Source organism: Peromyscus eremicus, chromosome 20, assembly GCF_949786415.1.
Source record: "Peromyscus eremicus chromosome 20, PerEre_H2_v1, whole genome shotgun sequence".
In the NCBI taxonomy this organism is placed as follows: domain Eukaryota; kingdom Metazoa; phylum Chordata; class Mammalia; order Rodentia; family Cricetidae; genus Peromyscus; species Peromyscus eremicus.
This window is the reverse complement of record NC_081436.1, coordinates 59,928,460-59,946,873: the sequence shown is the minus strand read 5'-3', so window position 1 is coordinate 59,946,873 and position 18,414 is coordinate 59,928,460. Positions and strand designations below refer to the sequence as shown.

Here is an 18,414-nt window from a genome sequence, read left to right as displayed (position 1 = left end):
CTTCTGCATAGAGTATTATAAATAAACTAGAGGAAATTCTCTTTGTGTGGAGAATAAATAAATAAATAAACCATTCTTTTGTTCCCTTCAGTTTCAGCCCCCTTGTGCAGGAATGTGGAGCTCAGGCACCAGTTCAGCCCCCACTCATTCCCTTGGGACCTGACATCAAGTAGGTGCATGGGAGATATTAGCTAAAGGAATCGCTTAATTGACACCATGATGTTTACCGTAGTTGAAATTAGCTGAGTCAAGAAATGTGTGGCAGCCAATAATTCAAGGGAGAAGAGGCCAATTAGGGCATGTCTCTGAGGATAATAAAGTATTAGCTGATAACAAAAAAAAATATGCAGTGCTTATAAGATGCATGTTATGATAAAAACATTTAAAAATTCTAACTCTTACAACTTCGTTCTTAAGTTAGCAATGAATGAAAATAATGACACTTCTGATTAAAGTACAAACATTTTAAATGTAGTTTTATAGGAGTGGGGGGTATGTGTGTTTTGTATGTATGTATGTGCTCCTCTGAATTACATGTGCATGCTAGTACATACGCATGTATGTGGGAACCAGAGGTCAAAATCAGGTGCTTCTCTCTACTGCTTTCCACCTTATTTTTTGAGACTTACTCATCAATTCAGTGGTGGTCAGCCGGTGAGCTCAGGGATCCACCTGTCTATACCCACTGCCAAGCCCAGTGCTGGGGTCACAGATGCACACTACCCACGTCCAGCCTGTATGTGTGTTCTCAGGTCCTCTGGCACTTAACCAGCTGAGCCACCTTCCAGGCCCTGGGTTTTGTCTTTCTTATTTATCTATTTATTTGTGTATTTAATGAAAGAATACAGATAGAGTCTGGGGAAATATAACCAATATAATAGAAGGTGCTGAAAATAATCACAGGAGAATGGCCAGAATAGTTAGAAAACCTGAGTACTGCCAGGAGCTGTGGTCTGTTTGAGACCGGGAGTCATCATCTCATTTTATAGCTCAGGGTCAGATGGGCAATGTAATATGTCCACAGCTCAAAAGCATTAAGGAAAGAGAAAGAAGATAGGAGGGAGCCATGAGAATGTGTAATAATATGACCCACAAGTTCAATTATTTTCACTAAATAACTCCTACAATCATGGTAGAGAAAGGATATATGTTTCTAATAATTTAAGAAAATATGTATGAATTCAGAAAAAAGAGGTTCATGTGGAGATAAACTTAATTTTAATAATTGTAAGTGTTCAACTAAGGAGTATTCCTAATTCCCTTAATGATTTATCCTTTACAAAGATCACTTTTTAAGGCAAATATCTACGCTCTCTCTAGAAGCCTTCAATGGTGTGTCTTCAGAGATAAAATACTGGCATTAGACCCCACCCCCCAATCTTCTGGCCTAACAACCTGTACAATCTGTGTCCTCATGATCTCAAGTCTCAGCTCTGGGGTAACATCCAAATAGCTCATTTGATAAGAATAAGCACCTCAAGCTGTGATTTTCCTCTAGTGCATCCAGGCATTGGCCTGTGCTTTCGGCCGCTGTAACTTTGTAAGTTAGCTCACAGCCAGCCGTGGTTCTGCCTCGAGGTACATGACTTGACTGATCTCCTTAGTGTACATGACTTGGTTTCATCATTCAGGACTCAGCTCATTTATCTCTTCAGAGAAATCTCTCTAAATCACCCCCAAAATTTCACCTAAACTTCTAGTTCATCATTATCTCTTTTATCTGTATTTTTCTACATCATATACCACTATTTGATAGGATCATTTGTTTATTATCTTACCTCATGGAAACTCCCATTCTCAGGACAAAGCCAGCCTCATGGTAGCTAGGAAGTAAATATATTTTAAAGGGATGATCAGTCCAGTAACGTTAAACCTTAAACTTCAAGGTTCTGTCATAATTGAGAAAGTCTGTTTTTCCATATACTTCAGAGAGATTTTCTTCAGTGCTTGACTTTATCAAGGTTTCTTGAAATGTTAAAATTTCAAATCAAGAGTTCTTTCTTTCTTCTAGTTGTTTTATTTTATTTTTTAGATTATAATATATTGATATCATCTCCTCTCTGCCTTCTCCCTCTAGACCCTCCCATATACGCCCTTGGTCTCTTTCACATTTGTGTCCTCTTTTTCATTAATTATTATTGCACATATATGTATATTATATATGTATAATATAACCTGTTCAGTCTGCATAATGCTACTCATGTATGTTTTCAGAGCTGATCATTAGATACTCGATCATCAATTGGTGTGTTCTTGGACTCAAGCCCATACAAAGAACCACAGGCAACTAAGGAGTACTCAAGAGTAGGAGAGTTAGTTTTCTTCAGAGAAAATTCTTTTTTTCTAAAACAGTTTTAGTGTATTGAAATTTTATGTACTAACTAGCTATTGAGAAAGGAATTTCAGAAATTCTGGACTTCACATGTGTCCCTTAGTTGATCTCAAGTAAATAGTGAACTATTCTGAGACCATGGAACATTGATTGCTTCCTGCCCTGAGTCCCAAGACTTGAACCCTTAAAGTTCAAAGTTCATTTCTAATGGCTATAATCAAGACAGATTTTTTGACCAAAAATACTTTGTTACTTAGCTAAATATTCTTACCCACCTCTGGACATTAACTGTGTAGTATACACACACATACATAGCCTCTCAACACACTGAAAAGTCTATTCTAATATATTGTATTATTTTAATATAATGTATTCATGTCCAGGACATCCAATAAATGTTAAAATCTTAAACTTTAAACTTCTGTCATCTGAAATCAAAGAATTACTATGAGAAATTTAGCTTTTCCATATGCTTCAAAGAGATTTTCTTCAAGGCTTGACTTCTTCAAGGCTTCTTGGCATTAGAGTATGGGTTTCTGTTTAAGCTCTGCTGGCAATTCTTATGCAGCCAGTAAACAGTGTCATCATTTATATCCCCAAACTGGTGATAATTAGTATCCCTCACTCACTGTTCAGCAAATGATTACTATTGTACTTGCTTAGATGGTCATTTGGGCAAAAGTGAAGTAAAGTTAATAAATAGTAAATTAAACAACTTTAAGTTCCACACATTAGAAAAGAAACAGTATATAGGTTTTTAAATTAAGGAACTTTATGCAGCTGCAAGGTTCATGCAAGGAATAAGCTAAAATTCAAGGTATAACACTTTCAGAGTGAAATGTCTGCCCATCAGCTACCAAGACTGCAATTAGGAATGAATTATAGGACAGCTGAGGAGATGGCTCAGTGGAGGAAATGCTTGAGGACCTGCTTGGATGCTCAGCACACATGTACAAGCTGGGCACAGCAGCTCACACCAGTAATCCTAGAGCTGATAGGCGGACAGGAGGAACCCAGAAGCTTGCCCAGCCAGCCAGTCTAGCTGAGTTGGTGAACTCCATGTTCAGTGAGAGACCCTCAAAAAACAAGAGGGAGAGCAATAGAAGACATCCATCACCTGACTGACATCCTGACTGATGTTGACTTGCTATATAGGTACATGGGCACATACACCCTCATGTATGAATAAACCATTCAAACATCTACATACAAGAGAGTTGTAATCTTAACAGATTATCTCTTCACACTTGACATCCAAGAACAAAACAGTGGGAAGGAAGACGAGGTGTGTCTTTCCAGGTAACAGTGCATGGGAGCTTAGCTAATCCCACTTCCATTTTTTTCATTGTGTATCTTTCCCCTGCTGTGCTTTGCATATTCCACTGTATTGTATTGCTAGACCTTCTGCACCTCTACCCACCAGATCTAAAATACACCATTCGCTAAGTCTTCTGTAAGTTCCTCCTCTCTTCCCAGGTTTCCATGTGATGAAATACTCATTTACGTGTGAAAACATGTTATTTACAATGCTGTTACTATGTCCATGTTCTTACAAATCATAATTTTTAAGCTAAGCCACCTAGCTGTATTCTTTCAAACCTGTCAATTAATATGTTTCATTCAGTGTACTCATATATCTTTATATGCTATGTATGTCTGGACAATATTTACAAATATTTTGTGGGAAAGAGATATTACTTTCCTCAAATAATACTAGATTTGGCTCTTAATTTCATTTCATGGTGCATCTTAACAAGTATAATTTTGTTGTAAAATTGATCAATTGTATTGACAATTTTATGTGCTTAACTTTAAAACTACAAAATATGTAAAGTTTGTATTTTCTAAAGCCAAATCTTAGAGAACACAAAGCAATAGTTAGAACTATGGAAACCCTTATCTAGAACCAATCACCCTGCAGTCAATCACTTTACAACTTACTAACCTAGCAGGAATAGCTAGAAAGCTGTAGTCTTCAGTTCATGGACTGAACAAAGGTTCAGTACTTCCGCTTGTGTAGAGGAAATGTGCTGTTGGTCTCTGCTTGCTCTTTTCTTTTGCCTCTTCTAATTTATTTTATTTTATTGTTGTCGCTGCTGATTCTTTTTATGTTTATTCTGGGAAAACCAGAATAGGAAAAATGGACAATTTAAACAAATATTGCGGGAAAGAAGTTAAAGCTACTTTTAGGATAATGGTATCTATATACATATGTATGTCCTATAATCTTTGCCATATATTTATGTTTTCTACTAAAATGATCATTCTGAACAAAAAATTTTACCTTTATATTCCCTTTATTCCCTATTATGTAGCTGATTGGTTCATCTCATGAATCCAGACTTCCCAAACTAGCTGGTTTAACTGTCCAGTTTTTATTTCCTGTTGCTGTGATAAAATACCCTGACAAGCAGCTTAGGGGAGAAAGGCTTCGTTTCAGCTCACAGTTCCAGTTTACAGTCCAGCATAAGGGAGGGACCCATCAGCTAGTCACATCTGCAGTCAAGAGAGAGTGAATCCATGTGGTTTGGACTCAGCAGTGCAGGACCCACACCCAGACAATGGCACTGCCACCTTAAGTTAGTGTCATTCCACATAAATCATTGCAGTCATGACAGTCCTCCACAGACATGCCCCAGACAACATAATCTAGACAGTTCCTCATCGACACTTGTAGCTAGAGTTTTCCTGCCTGGCCCACAGTCAGGGCAAATCTCTCTCACCTGCCAGCCCCACAGCCGCTCAAACCCGACCAAGTAAACACAGAGACTTATATTGGTTACAAACTGTATGGCCGTGGCAGGCTTCTTGCTAACTGTTCTTACAGCTTAAATTAATCCATTTCTATAAATCTATACCTTGCCATGTGGCTCGTGGCTTACCGGCATCTTCACATGCTGTTTGTCATCGTGGCGGCTGGCAGTGTCTCTCTGACTCAGCCTTCCACTTCCCAGCTTTATTCTCCTCCTTGTCCCGCCTATACTTTCTGCCTAGCCAATGGCCAATCAGTGTTTTATTTATTGACTAATCAACAACACATGTGACATACAGAACATCCCACAGCAGACACTGCCTTCCAGGATTTTAATTGGCCTGTGTCTTCTGTAGTAGGGTAAATCCCTATTTAATATGTGCCAGCAAAAGAAAGCTACAAATATTTGCTTCCTGTCTCCCATCAAGAAAATTTTCATATTAACATTTATTTACTTACGCATTTTCAGAAGGATATTCTTCCTTAGTGATGAACAATTTTAAACTGGACATTAATAGATTCATTCCTTTGTTTTACATTGTTTCCATTAGGTTGTTCTTTACATTGTTAATTTTTTAATAAATATAATTGCAGCTAAATCTGTATTCATTGACTTTTAGATTAGCTTAAATCCTGAAGTAGAATTTCTAGGTTAAATATTAGGATTTTAAAAATATTTGCATGTTGCCAAATTTCTCTTCAAAAACCTATCAGTGAGTCAGATACAGTGCAGTATATCTGTAATCCCAGCTCCTGGAAGGCAGAGGCAGGAGGGGTGGCCACGGGTTCAAGGCCAGGTTGGTCTAAATATTGAGTGCTGGGTCAAGCCAGTGCTATATAGCAAGACTGTTCAAAAGCAAAGAAACAATCATAAAAACACCACACGAACAAGCAAACTAATAGGAAACCAATAAAAGTGTCAGTGACTTACCCACAGCAGTGTTGATTTTTATCATATTTCAGACCCTTAACAACTTATCCTCTGTGTGACAAGTCCACTTTCCTAACCGCAGTGACAGATCCAGAAGCCCACCATGTGTGACTATTTATTACTACAGGGAGTTCATAAAGTAAGAGTTCCCAAACGAAGCCTCCATTTGATTGCTTTAGTTTTAGATGATGTCTAATGAGGGAAGGACAGGAATCCTACCCTCAACCTCCTCCTCCAGATGTGTTGGTGGTATGCAGCTGTGCAGAAACTCAGCCCTGGGTCAGCAGAGGGATGAAAAAGCGTACTCATTTCATAAAACATTTAATTTACTTCCACTGTAGATGGTGAAGGTTATATTAAAGTGAGTGTATGTCTATATGACCATAGTAACATCATAATATTATTTTATCTGTCCATCTACATATTGCTTTAATAGTTTCACTTATCATTTTTCTTGATTTTGATTATGGCCTTTGTATCCAACTATGAAAAGTAAGATGAAAAATGATAAGATGCAGTAGGAAGTATTGTTTATGTCTGTCTTGCTTTCTCTGTAGTAGATTAGAAGGTTCTTTAGTGATGGTGCACATCCTATGTAACTACAGTACTGTTAATATGGCTGTGGGACACAGGTTTTTATTTTAAAGCCTTCCTCTCAACAAAACTTTGGCCTTCTGAGGTTATTCTTTTCTGATAGAGCATGCTCCAAAATTCACATGTTGCTGGGCATGGTAGTGCACACCTTTAATCCCAGCACTCAGGAGACAGAGGTAGGCACATCTCTGTGAGTTCAAAGCCAGCCTGGTCTACACAGGACAGCCAGGGTGATTACATAGAGAAGCGCTGTCTTAAAAAACCAAAACAAACAAACAAACAAACAAATATGCTAAACCTGTGTGTGTGTGTGTGTGTGTGTGTGTGTGTGTGTGTGTGTGTGTGTGTGCCGCATGGAATAAGAGCTATCTGGAAAGAAAGGTGTTCCATACACACAGCTATTCTACTTCAGAATGCTTTGTAGAACATTATTGAATGATGACAGTCTTGGTGATAACTATGAGAAGGAAAACAGAATTCTTGTAGTTCTTCCTCTGAGCCTAATACTCCACCCACAGCCTTCCTTGAGTTTTCTCACTTTTTAAATAAGGTTGCAGAAAATCAAGAAGGTTCCTCCAAGGTTATATGGTTAGTCACTAAAGCCAAAGATCAAATCCTGATGTCCTGAGTCAGTGCTGTATACTTTCCAACAGTACCATTTGGCTGTAATAAAACCATTTAGACATTTTAATCCCTCAGGGTTCTTCAATTCTGGTATAAATGTCATTCCCATTGATGATCCTAAATATGTATTCATTTATATGTATTTATTTTGAAGCGCTTTAACCTCCACATACTCCCTAATGTTATAATTTCCACTTATCAGCTTTTCCCTTACAAATTATTTAAAACAAATATTCTTTTTTTGCACATGATAATCCTAGGGCTCAGAGTAGCACATATAATTATTCTTCAGAAGATGTCAGTGAGGTAGCAGCACAGCTGGGATTCTACTGGAAGACTGCCTTCTACACGATTACTCTCCGTTTTATTAGAGAAGAATTAAATCCAACAAATGGGAACATTGTTAGTGTGGGGTGTTGTGAAAATGCAAGCAGTGATTTTCTCTCTGCCTTATTTCTCATTAAAATTGATACAAGAAACAAAATAGTTCAGTGTAGTTTTAAATTTTCACACTGGATCTTATCCTTTTAAATCTTGGGGAAAATATGCAGATACTTTTGTCTCTTGACTTTTAATTCCTTTCTTTTATTACTCACATGCTAAACAGTCCCATTATCAGGACAAAAGTAAAGCACAAACTATAACTCTAATACCAAGTCAAAATGATGATGTCTAAATAAATTTCCCAATCCCTGCAAAACAGGCTGCTTCCTTCACGTGGTCCCAGATTTATAGGGAGCAGCTGGAGAGCCTGGTTGCAGATGTTTTATCCCCATTCTGCCTCCTACAACTCCCCAGGAACTGGAAGAATCCCTGGTCCTGTCTTCAATTTACTCCTTGTGAGGTATTAGTCTTGCAGTGGTCCATGGTCCGCTTCCAGGTTTCAGTGATTCGTTAACTGCTTTCTGACTCTGTCTAAAAATATGAGGGAAGTCTTTATTTTTGAAAACTTGAATAACACCAATAATTACAAATTAAGTAAAATGAAACAACTGTTTAAAACGTAAGAGTAATGAAAATATCTAGCCCTCTTAGAAAAATTAACCATTATTAAGTAAGCCTACTTAAACTTAAAGCACATGTGGCCTTCCGCACAGCCCACTCCTAAGAAAGCCCCAGTTTTCGTGTTTGTGTTCCTCCATGACCATTCAACCAGCGCCTCAGGAGCAGAAATAGACTTGAGTCTGACTTTGTGCACAGTTGCCTTTTGTGTTATAGTTGTCCGGATAGAGAATAGAGTATATTCAAGACTATGCTACTTGGAAATCTTAAATCCTAAAACTACATTCTGAAGATGACAAAATTTACTTGTTATATTCCTGATGTTTCATCTAAAACGCCTCTTCTGTCTTTTCCTTTTTACTCTCATCTTCATTTTTAATGATCCACCGGCTGACAGTGTGTTTACATCCAAAATGCAAAGCAGACAGATGGGCGTGTCAGGGAAGAACATGACCAAAAGCACGAGCATCAGTGGAGACATGTGCTCCCTCGAGAAGAATGATGGCAGCCAGTCGGACACCGCAGTGGGCACCTTGGGTACCAGTGGCAAGAAGCGACGCTCTAGCATTGGGGCCAAAATGGTAGCTATTGTTGGTCTCTCGCGGAAGAGTCGCAGTGCGTCTCAACTCAGCCAAACCGGTAGGAATTTTTATGTTTCTCTTGACTTCTTCCTATTTGAGTTGTCCTTACAATACACATTCTTTTCGTGTCGTTTTATCACAGTAATTGTGGATAGTGACATCGTCCAGAGGAAAAAGGGAGTTTTAGGCTAGTTCATACGTCTGAAAAGTAACAACGATGTTTTTTTCAGCAATCTAGCAGCCGGTTTGAAAGTGAACTGTGGTGGCTGTTGAAAGTGGGTGTCTTTGCTCCTCAGGGGAGACTCTTGACCACGACTGCTAGGTGCTGAGGCCTTGTGAGGCGGCTTTGATCCGAGGGACCCTTGCTTTCCCCTAGGTTCCTCACCGTGGAGCGCTCTGCATTAATTTTTGTTCCCAGCAATTTGCAATGGAGATGACACCTCATATATTGTGTTTATTACAGACAACCTAACCTTCTTTTCAGTTTGGAAGCAACATTTACCAGTACTATCCATCTCTTCACTGAGTCTTCATTTCCTTGTTAAAACTTCAAGAACCAGTATTCTTCAGCCGCTGGGATGGAAGGATTTTTCTGCTGACAGTGAAGATATTCAAGGCTTTGCTACTTTAAATCTGGTTTCTAATTACATCTGCAAAAATAAATTATATACAGCACTCCTACTCAGAAAAGCCACTGTTAGCAATTAAGAAATTTCTGAGTCAAAGCATGCCTCTTTTTCAAATGGATGTTGCTAATTAAACCCTGGTATCTTGAAAATAATAACATATCTTCTACTTAAACAAAGGCATGTAATATGGTGTTCTTTTATAGTAAAATAAATTATAGGCAACTGGATTAAATCTAATTTCTGTTTGGATGCTAGGGTTTTTTGTTTTGTTTTGTTTATCTGAAATTGGAGTATATTTCTACAACACAAAATAATTTAAGATTGTATTAATTCTTGGACCCGCCTAATCTTGGTTTTGCAAACCATACTTTGATAATGAAAACTGGGCCTTGTGTGATAATAACATCGTATTGAAATAGTTATTTGATAATATTCTTTAAATTCTGGTTACAACTTACTTTGTAGGTTTTGTTATTATAATTTTTGTTTGGTGTTTTAAAATACTATTTCTCATTTTTACTTAGAAACATAACTTTAATTTGCAGATACACAGATTACCTTTAAATGATTTCAAAAACAGCTAGTACTTATACATGATTAAGTGTCGTGTTGACGTAACAAATGTTGGGATTTTGATTGACAGGTCATTTTGTACTTTCTAGCAATTAAAACGTTATTGCAAATCCTTAGTTAAAACTCACAAACATCTGTAAATCTGAAATTGCTGTAAAGTAGTCTGTGTTTTAAAAAGAATTAGAAATGCACAACCAATTAGTGAAGAAAAGGGGATGCAGAGAGGCAGAGCCCCGTCCACTGAGCTGCATTAGGACAGCCACAAGGCAGCAGTCCAGCTGTTACACTCCAGGGAAACCATGGTGACATGTTTTGGGCATCCCAAAAAGCCTTAAGGAAAGACCTTAAGGAATGAAGATATGTGGGTGTTTAACTCAGTTGAAACATCAAACAGTGCATACACTTTTTGAAACATCACATTCAGTTAACATGTGAACTTCTTATATGTGGCAGTAAAAAATACATTTATTTTTTACTTCAAAATGAGAAATAAGACTAAAACTTAGATAATATCTGGTATTAACCTACATAATTAACTACACTTAATAAAATCTTTGGCAAACATTGAGCACTTACTGTGTATCAGATGTATCAAACACAAAGGCAAGCAAAGGTCATTTATCTAAAGATTCTTTTTGGTTTTTTGAGACAGGGTTTCTCTGTGTAGTTTTGGTACCTGTCCTGGATCTCACTCTGTAGACCAAGCTGGCCTCAAATTCACAGAGATCCGCCTGGCTCTGCCTCCCCAGTGCTGGGATTAAAGGCGTGTGCCACCGCCGCCGCCCGGCTCAGGATTCTTAAAACATACAAATCCGAGACAAATATTTAATACATTGCTTCCAGCATCTGTCAGTAGTAGAACTAGAGTTACACGGAAGATCCACTGGGCACACAGAGAACAGCTGGCTCCCCAGTCTAGGGTTTCAGGAGGTAGTTCCTGGAGAAGATGGCCCCTGATCTACGGTACCATCTCAGTGACTGGAGTGACCATGAACTAGGCTCCAGACAGAAACCATAATGAACAAGGTCTAAAGGTGGATGTGTGCCAGAATGATTAAGCTGTTCTGTGTAATTTTAATGGAAGGTACTGGCCTGACTGCCTGGAGATAAGGCTGATAGATAAGTGAGCACGAAACTCCTGTTGGAATGGAGTGAGTTGGGATGAGGTAGAGAAAGGAGAACAGACTCAGGGGAGTTTTAAAGAGTGCAGTTAGTACTCGGGCGCTGACCACTGGGTAGACGTGAGGACCTAAAGAGGTGGTTCAAAACTACCCCCAGATTCCTTGTTTGCCGCTGTAGGTGGATCGCCAGGCCCTTAACACATACTGTACGTAGGGAAGGACCAGCAGGGATGAGTGATTCAGAATACCCTGACGTCCTCTGTGCAAATCCCCAAGGAGAGGTATCCAAAACATACTCAACCAAACATGTCTCATCTTGACATAAGCATGAGAGTTATGAAGTTTAGACTAAAGCTGAAATTGTCCAGGAAGAGCAGTAAACTGAGACAATACTCTTTGGAAGACTGATCTTTAGAGTTTGGTCCAGGAAGGAGGTCACAGAGAGGAGACCAAAAAAAAAAAAAAATAATAGAACGATTATGAAAAAATGACAGAAGCTCTTAAGCATGCTGTGTCCAGGAGCTAGAATCAAGAGATTTCTCCATGGCCAATGTCTTCTGTACAGTTTTTGCAAAAGTATTCCATAAATACTTACACAGCATTTCTGTTTCAAAATTATGGATCTTGTGAGCCTATGTAGAGATTCTTTAACAATACTGGCTTGGTTTCCACGTATAACTAATCATAGATTATTTTTTACCTTCACAAACATTGTGATATTGGTGGACTTAAATTTTTTAAATTTCTGTGTTGTGTAGCCCTTTCTTATGTATTAGAGAAAAGAAAATAAGACCTGTTTTCATTAATTATTCAGAAGCTCTATATCATTCAATTTTTAATCATGTTTAAAATTGGTAATTATTTCCAAATACCAGCTTAGTAGTTTTGACCTAGTAACAACAGAATTCAGACCATCTCTTTGTACAACTACAGAACACTCTTTATATATAGCTATAGATAGGTAGGTAGGTAGGTAGGTAGATAGATAGATAGATAGATAGATAGATAGATAGATAGATAGATAGATAGAGTTGTTATATATAGCTACTGCACACACACATTGTGAGGTATTATGTGTGTCTATCTGTGTGTGTGTGTGTGTGTGTGTGTGTGTGTGTGTGTGTGTGTGTGTGTGTGTAAAATAGGTCTCCTTTAACTTGGCTTTTTTTTCCCTAATAACCAATTGAGTCCAATTAGTGCTGCCCATGTGTTCATGGGTGTGCGGCCATCCACTGGAGGGTGGGTAACCTACCAGTGGCCACACTCTCCAAAGAAAATGACTTTCTCCAAAGCTAAGAGTGGGTTCATGTCTTCGTCATGATCTCATCCTCTTATGTCTTGTTGTTACTGCTTATAAAAGAATAAAACTCTTAAATGTTATTGTTAAGGAAACAATATGTTTCCATTATTTCTGCAAATGCAAATGGTCTTGTATTATACTTTTCTGTACATGCAGGTTCTAAATTATTAATTTGCTAGTGAACTCTTGTGTTATTTTATTTATTTTCCTATCACAAATTAAGATTGCTTGTTTGACCCTAGATTCTAATCTGTGTACCTTACTATCCATAACTTTTTTGGTTTTTTGAGACAGGGTTTCTCTGTGTAGCTTTGGAACCTGTCCTGGATCTCGCTCTGTAGACCAGGCTGGCCTTGAACTCACAGAGATCCACCTGCCTCTGCCTCCTGAGTGCTGGGATTAAAGGCGTGCACCACCACTGCCTGGCTCCATAACTTTATAACATCTAAAAAGGACCTTTTGCTAACAAATGCAACATGTTTTCAGTCTATGAGGTAGTTCATAGGCACCTTTGGAGGATCATTCTGACTGCTGTCAGTGTTAATAGTAAAGAGGATAGAAAAGAGGAGTATTCAAAAACACTACAATGCACTTAAGTAACTATTTATATCTTAGATACTTTCTTGGCAGCAACACATGAAGAAATAAAAGTTAACTCACAATTTACATGTTTTTTTACTAGAGAACACAAGATTTAAACTTTTCCTAACATAAAATTATAACCGGTATTTACTATATTAAAACATATGATTAGCAGGAGCAAGAGTTTATTGTTTAATTTCGCACATCAAAAGCTTTATGGAGATGGACCTGCCCCAAAGTTGCTCCTCTTGATGAGTCCATGTCGCTCGCCTGCAGTGTGCTTTTGTAATTAGTTCTTTTCATATCACTAGGGGAAAGCTTCTTTCAAAATAAAAACTCCTCTGAGTAAGACTTTTAATATAGGCTTTACTTAATTTAATTGGTTATAAATTTAAGGTGTAAATAGCCAAGAGGAATTGTTCATGGGAATAATCAGTAGTTGCCTAATAACTATAAATAAGTAGGCCATAAAGAGCATGTTTCTGAGCTGAGAAACACATACAAAGAAAAGAAATCTTTTGATTTTATTAGAGTCAAGTGCTTGAAAGCTTCCCATGTATCTGAGTATAAACAGGAGTGTAGTTCTGAGGTCAGGCCGTTTGAAATGAATCCCCACACTGGCACACAGAGCTGCTCTGTGTCTTTACTCTTCTGAGTCCTGCTCTAGTTAACCGCTATGAAGACTTCCAAAGACAGCTGCAGGCGGGCATCTGCTGGAAAATGAGTAAAACTGCAAACCATAGTCTAACTCTGGGTAGTGGCGAGGAGGGATGTGCAGCTCACTTTCCAGTGTGTGGAAAGGGACTGGGGCTCGTTCTCCCCAAGGGCTTGAGTGCTGTTGTGCATGGCAGACTTCACAGGATGAGCAACACTAACACGGACTCCATCCCCTCTGATGCTGTTCGAAGTGAGGACATCCTTGTAACGTTTTATTCCAAGATAAATGTTCTTTAATTGAGACTGCTACTCACTGCCTTGTAAAATTTTTAAATTATTCAGTGAATATGTATTTAGATTTACTACTTAACAAACAATTGGATAAATGCTCATTCAGATTCTCTTTGTTTGATATGTATGTTCCAGACAGATAGACAATCTTAAACAAATGAAGAGTAATTAGTCAAAAGTACAAAGTTTGCCTTGAAGTAAGAGTCCATCACAGAGGATACTAACCTAGTTTGCCCCATCTTTCTATCATCAAAGCCAAATGGCGTAGGGATTTCAATTCCACCAAAGGGTCTGCATTTGTATGCTGTATCTGCCATGAGAGGAAGAGGCAGCAGATTATAGTTTAATCTAGATATATATTCTGGACTAAAATATGAGAAAGTAGAATCTAGCATGTTTTTCTTTAGTATTCAAGTTAGGGACTAATGGAATAATGTAATCTGGGGGCTTTGGGTCCTAAGCGTGACTTTGATTTTTGTATTGTTCTGGTATATGCAAATTCACTTCTTTTTATTGGCAGCTTTATAATTGCTTAGAAAAATCAAAGTGTGGTAAGAGCTCATAACAAAGTATGAGCCGAGGTGGGGAAACATTTTGATGAGGAGACTGACAGTGAGGTGAGGTATAGCGCCGAAGCCTGGTAATAACGGTCTAGGAAGGCCAGTAGCACCACACAGTGACTCCAGGAGACTGTCTGCAGATGACACTCTGAGGCAGCTTTCTACGTCAGCACGTCTCAGCCAAACCCTCCTTCCCAAAGGAAATAGGTGCTGAAGGTCAGGGACAAGGGCCACGGCCCTCCTGTCACCCCTTCTGCTCCGCCTGATACTCGAAGTGTCTCTGTTCCCTCCTGGGCCCTTCCTGTCACTTCCAGCTGTGGTTTCTTGTCCTGGACTAGAGCTTCTGTGACACAGGAAGAGGGATGCTAGAGTTGTGACTCTCCAGCAGACCGGATTCTCTTCATGGCACCAGGCAGTTGGGAAGTAGCTTATTGGAGACTCCAGTCTGACAAGTTTACTTCAGCCTCATGTTAAGTCGATTTAACACGAAGACTGTGTGTCAGGTTTGTTCTCAAATACGATACTTATGTGACATTTCACTTGGAAAAATTTCTTTGCAAATAAATATAATGAAGTTATTTTAAACAAATTAAAGTAACTGTACATTAAAAACAAAATTCTCAATTTCATGAGCAATGAAAAAGACGCTATTCTCTATAACTAAACGCAAAGGTGAACATTTAAGAATTCAGTCTGGCTTCCTTTCTTAGCTTACATTCTAATCTTATGAAAAAAGTAGTGGCTCGATTAACCATCTCTCTTCTGGTTATCCTAACCTGCTAACTCAGGAACAATACAGGAAGCTCTGATTGGATGTAGCCTCAACAACCTGCTGCCATCATGACCCCCACCATCAACATCATCACGGTCCCCAGTCTATTGCATACCAATACTGGCCTAGCTTTAGTTCAAAATGAGGGTCATTGCATTCTTTCAGGCTTTAATCTTGGTGCTTCATGATTTTGGACATGTTTATATCTATAGCTGTGAAGGATAAGCTTTTCTATAATGAAGAAAATATACATGAGTTATTACATAGTAGCTTTTCTTTTTGAAGAAAAATGAAGTATAAGTAATTGAATGTAAGTAATATTTCTAAGTATTTCTTAGAAACAGAAGTTTTGCATTCTTTTGAACTTCTATCTTATCATGAGAGTGTTATGTCAGAAACACAAACACATGTGGGTCTTCCACAATTCAGAATAACCATAGATTTACACGGTATAGTGGTTTCATTGGCAACAATTTACTAAATAGTCCTGCTTTCCTTGATAGCCCTCCTGAGGCCAACACGGTTCTTTTATTCAATATTAATTTCTAATTTTAACTCTCAGATAATGTATGATGTATCACACAATAACTATATCTATGTGTATAAATATGTAGGTCACAGAATAAGAGGCGCCAGTGGAGTTCAAGAAGTTTCTAAGAGACCTGAGAAGGAGGCCACTCATAGAAATGCAAAATGAGTTAGAATGGGGTGTGAGGAGGTCTGCTGGAGTCACAGATGGGCCAGAGTTGACCTCCACAAGATGGGGAGAGGTTAGAAAGGTAAAGGGCAGGACCATGCCAAGGCAGGCCAAACTGCTGGATAGATAGGCAGACACATTGGATAGACAGTGGCAGTGCAGAGCACACCCGCTAGACTGAGTCTAGCTGAGGTACGGGGACAGGCAGGAGTTCTCTGCCTATTGCTCAGTGTTCTGCACGGTGTTGGCCTCACTGTGGGGCCAGCCGAGGGGGTTGCAGCTTCCCAGCTGGTATGTTCCCAGCCTGGCTTTTCCTGATAAGTTAAACATAACCAAGTGTCTCTACAATTCCAGTTTACTTTGATAGATGTGCAGAGTGGCACCCTTTCTACTTTCAGGCATGAATTATTTTTCAGTCTGTGCCTTATGGGTGGTGCCAGACAAATGGTTTCTTCCTTTGTCTATCCTCCTCTATCCCCCAAAAAGAGTCAAATGCCACCTGTAAAATGGAGTCTCTCAGGGCAAGGCGCATCTGAAAACCTGCTGTGTAACTTAGGGTAGATGTTAATCTCGCATGTGAAGGACAAAAACAACACGAGATCTCTAGTAGTGCTCTCCTTTGCCATCAGCAAAGTTGAAGAACATTCACCTACTTTAATCTGCATGCTTGACTGGCATAGGTAGGAAAGTGAGAAACTCAACAAGTGCATTAGACATAGCAAGCCAGCAGACATGGGAATGTAGATTTCTGCTATGAGTTAATCAACTGTCATGTTTCAGTATAATTTATTATGATTAACAACACATTTCTGCTTATAAATGCGATAAATACATATTCAGTACGTGAGTTGCTTTCCCCAGTTTAATATAGCAGGTGGTCAGATGTGTATCTAACACTGAAGCAAAGAAACAACCAAGGAAATAACAAAAGAGACTTCCTCAAGATCTCATAGTAATATATTAGTAATAAAACCAATAAAAAACTAGTTCATTAATTAATTATGTCCTAGACTAGGAAGGTTTCTTTTGAAATTCAGTTGGTGGAACTGTTTGGGAAGGATTACAGGTGTGCCCTCGCTGGAGGTGTGCCCTCGCTGGAGTCAGCCCTCTCTCTGCTTTGTCCTTGGAGGTCAGCACTGTGCCTGCCTCCCACCATGGACTTTCCCCCTCTGGAACCGTGAACCGCAATTAAATACTTTCTTTTATACGTTGCCTTGATAATGATGTTTTGTCACAGCAATTGAAAAGTAACTAAGACACAACAGACATGAAGACAGTAAATGTGTGTATCTTCTGTGTAATATCTATACATTTTCAGAATTAAGCTGATATTATTGCCATTCTATTGCATAAGATAATAACCAGTTTCTAGCTTTTACATGTCAATCAAGATTAAATGCTACCTGAAAATTTTTATAAGAAATTATTAAGCTGGGTGGCAGTGGCACACGTCTTTAATCCCAGCACTTGGGAGACGGAGCCAGGCAAATCTCTGTGAGTTCAAGGCCAGCCTGGGCTACAGAGTAACATCCAGGACAGGCCCCAAAACTACACAGAGAAATCCTGTCTCAAGAAAGAAAAAAAAAGAAATTATTAAAAGGAAATTTAAATGCTTAAACATGATCTCTTTGAAATTAGGCAAACATAAAGGACCATACATTGGATTCTTAGATATAAAGCTGCTTGCTATCTTCAAATAACAATATAAGAAAAATGCAAGTGCAGGGTTTTTTGTGGGTTTTTTTTTTGGGGGGGGCGTGTTTCAAGATGGGGTTTCTCTGTGTAGTTTTGGCGCCAATCCTGGATCTCTCTGTAGACCAGGCTGGCCTTGAACTCACAGAAATCTGCTTGGCTCTGCCTCCCGAGTGCTGGGATTAAAGGCATGCGCCACCACCGCTAGCACAAGTGCAGTTTTTTGCACACTGCTGTAGATCTGGACTACGTGTGGCTGTATTCACTGTGTCGTTGTGAGTTCCCTGAGAATAAGGAAGAGCTCTCACCACCTGCTCTTTTCTGCTGAGCAAAGAAATCCAAGGTTTGAAAAATGCAGTTATCTAATTTAGATGCAGATGGAAAAGTGTTATTAATCATAATAACAAATTATACTTAAAAACATTATAGTTGATTGACTCATAAAAGTAATCTAAACTCATATCTGCTGGCTTTCTATATCGCATTCATTTCTTTTTTTCTATAAAAAGCTGGCTCAGTGTCTGTCTCTAAATCAAATATTTGCTAATTATATAACTGACAGACTGGAGACAAATGATGGGGCTTTAGATGGTTACTTGGCGTGGTGTGGCCCGGTGAACATACAGCCTTTGCATTAGAGCAGAGTCTCCTGAAGTTCCTCTGACAGACATCAGGTCTTTGGATGCCACCCGCTGTTAAACAAAACAGTGGCGTTTCATGGCCA

The 18,414-nt window shown here is 38.8% G+C and overlaps 1 protein-coding gene across 3 annotated transcripts in view; it reads left to right on the top strand.

Annotated features, from left to right (window-relative positions):
* The window catches only part of Rims2 (regulating synaptic membrane exocytosis 2), a 473,841-nt gene that overhangs the window by 389,267 nt on the left and 66,160 nt on the right, over positions 1-18,414 (top strand). For all 3 annotated transcript variants that reach the window (XM_059247963.1, XM_059247965.1, XM_059247962.1), the window contains one exon: positions 8,633-8,874. In XM_059247963.1, coding sequence (XP_059103946.1) covers positions 8,633-8,874 — 242 coding nt within the window. The remainder of the gene's footprint in view (positions 1-8,632; positions 8,875-18,414) is intronic.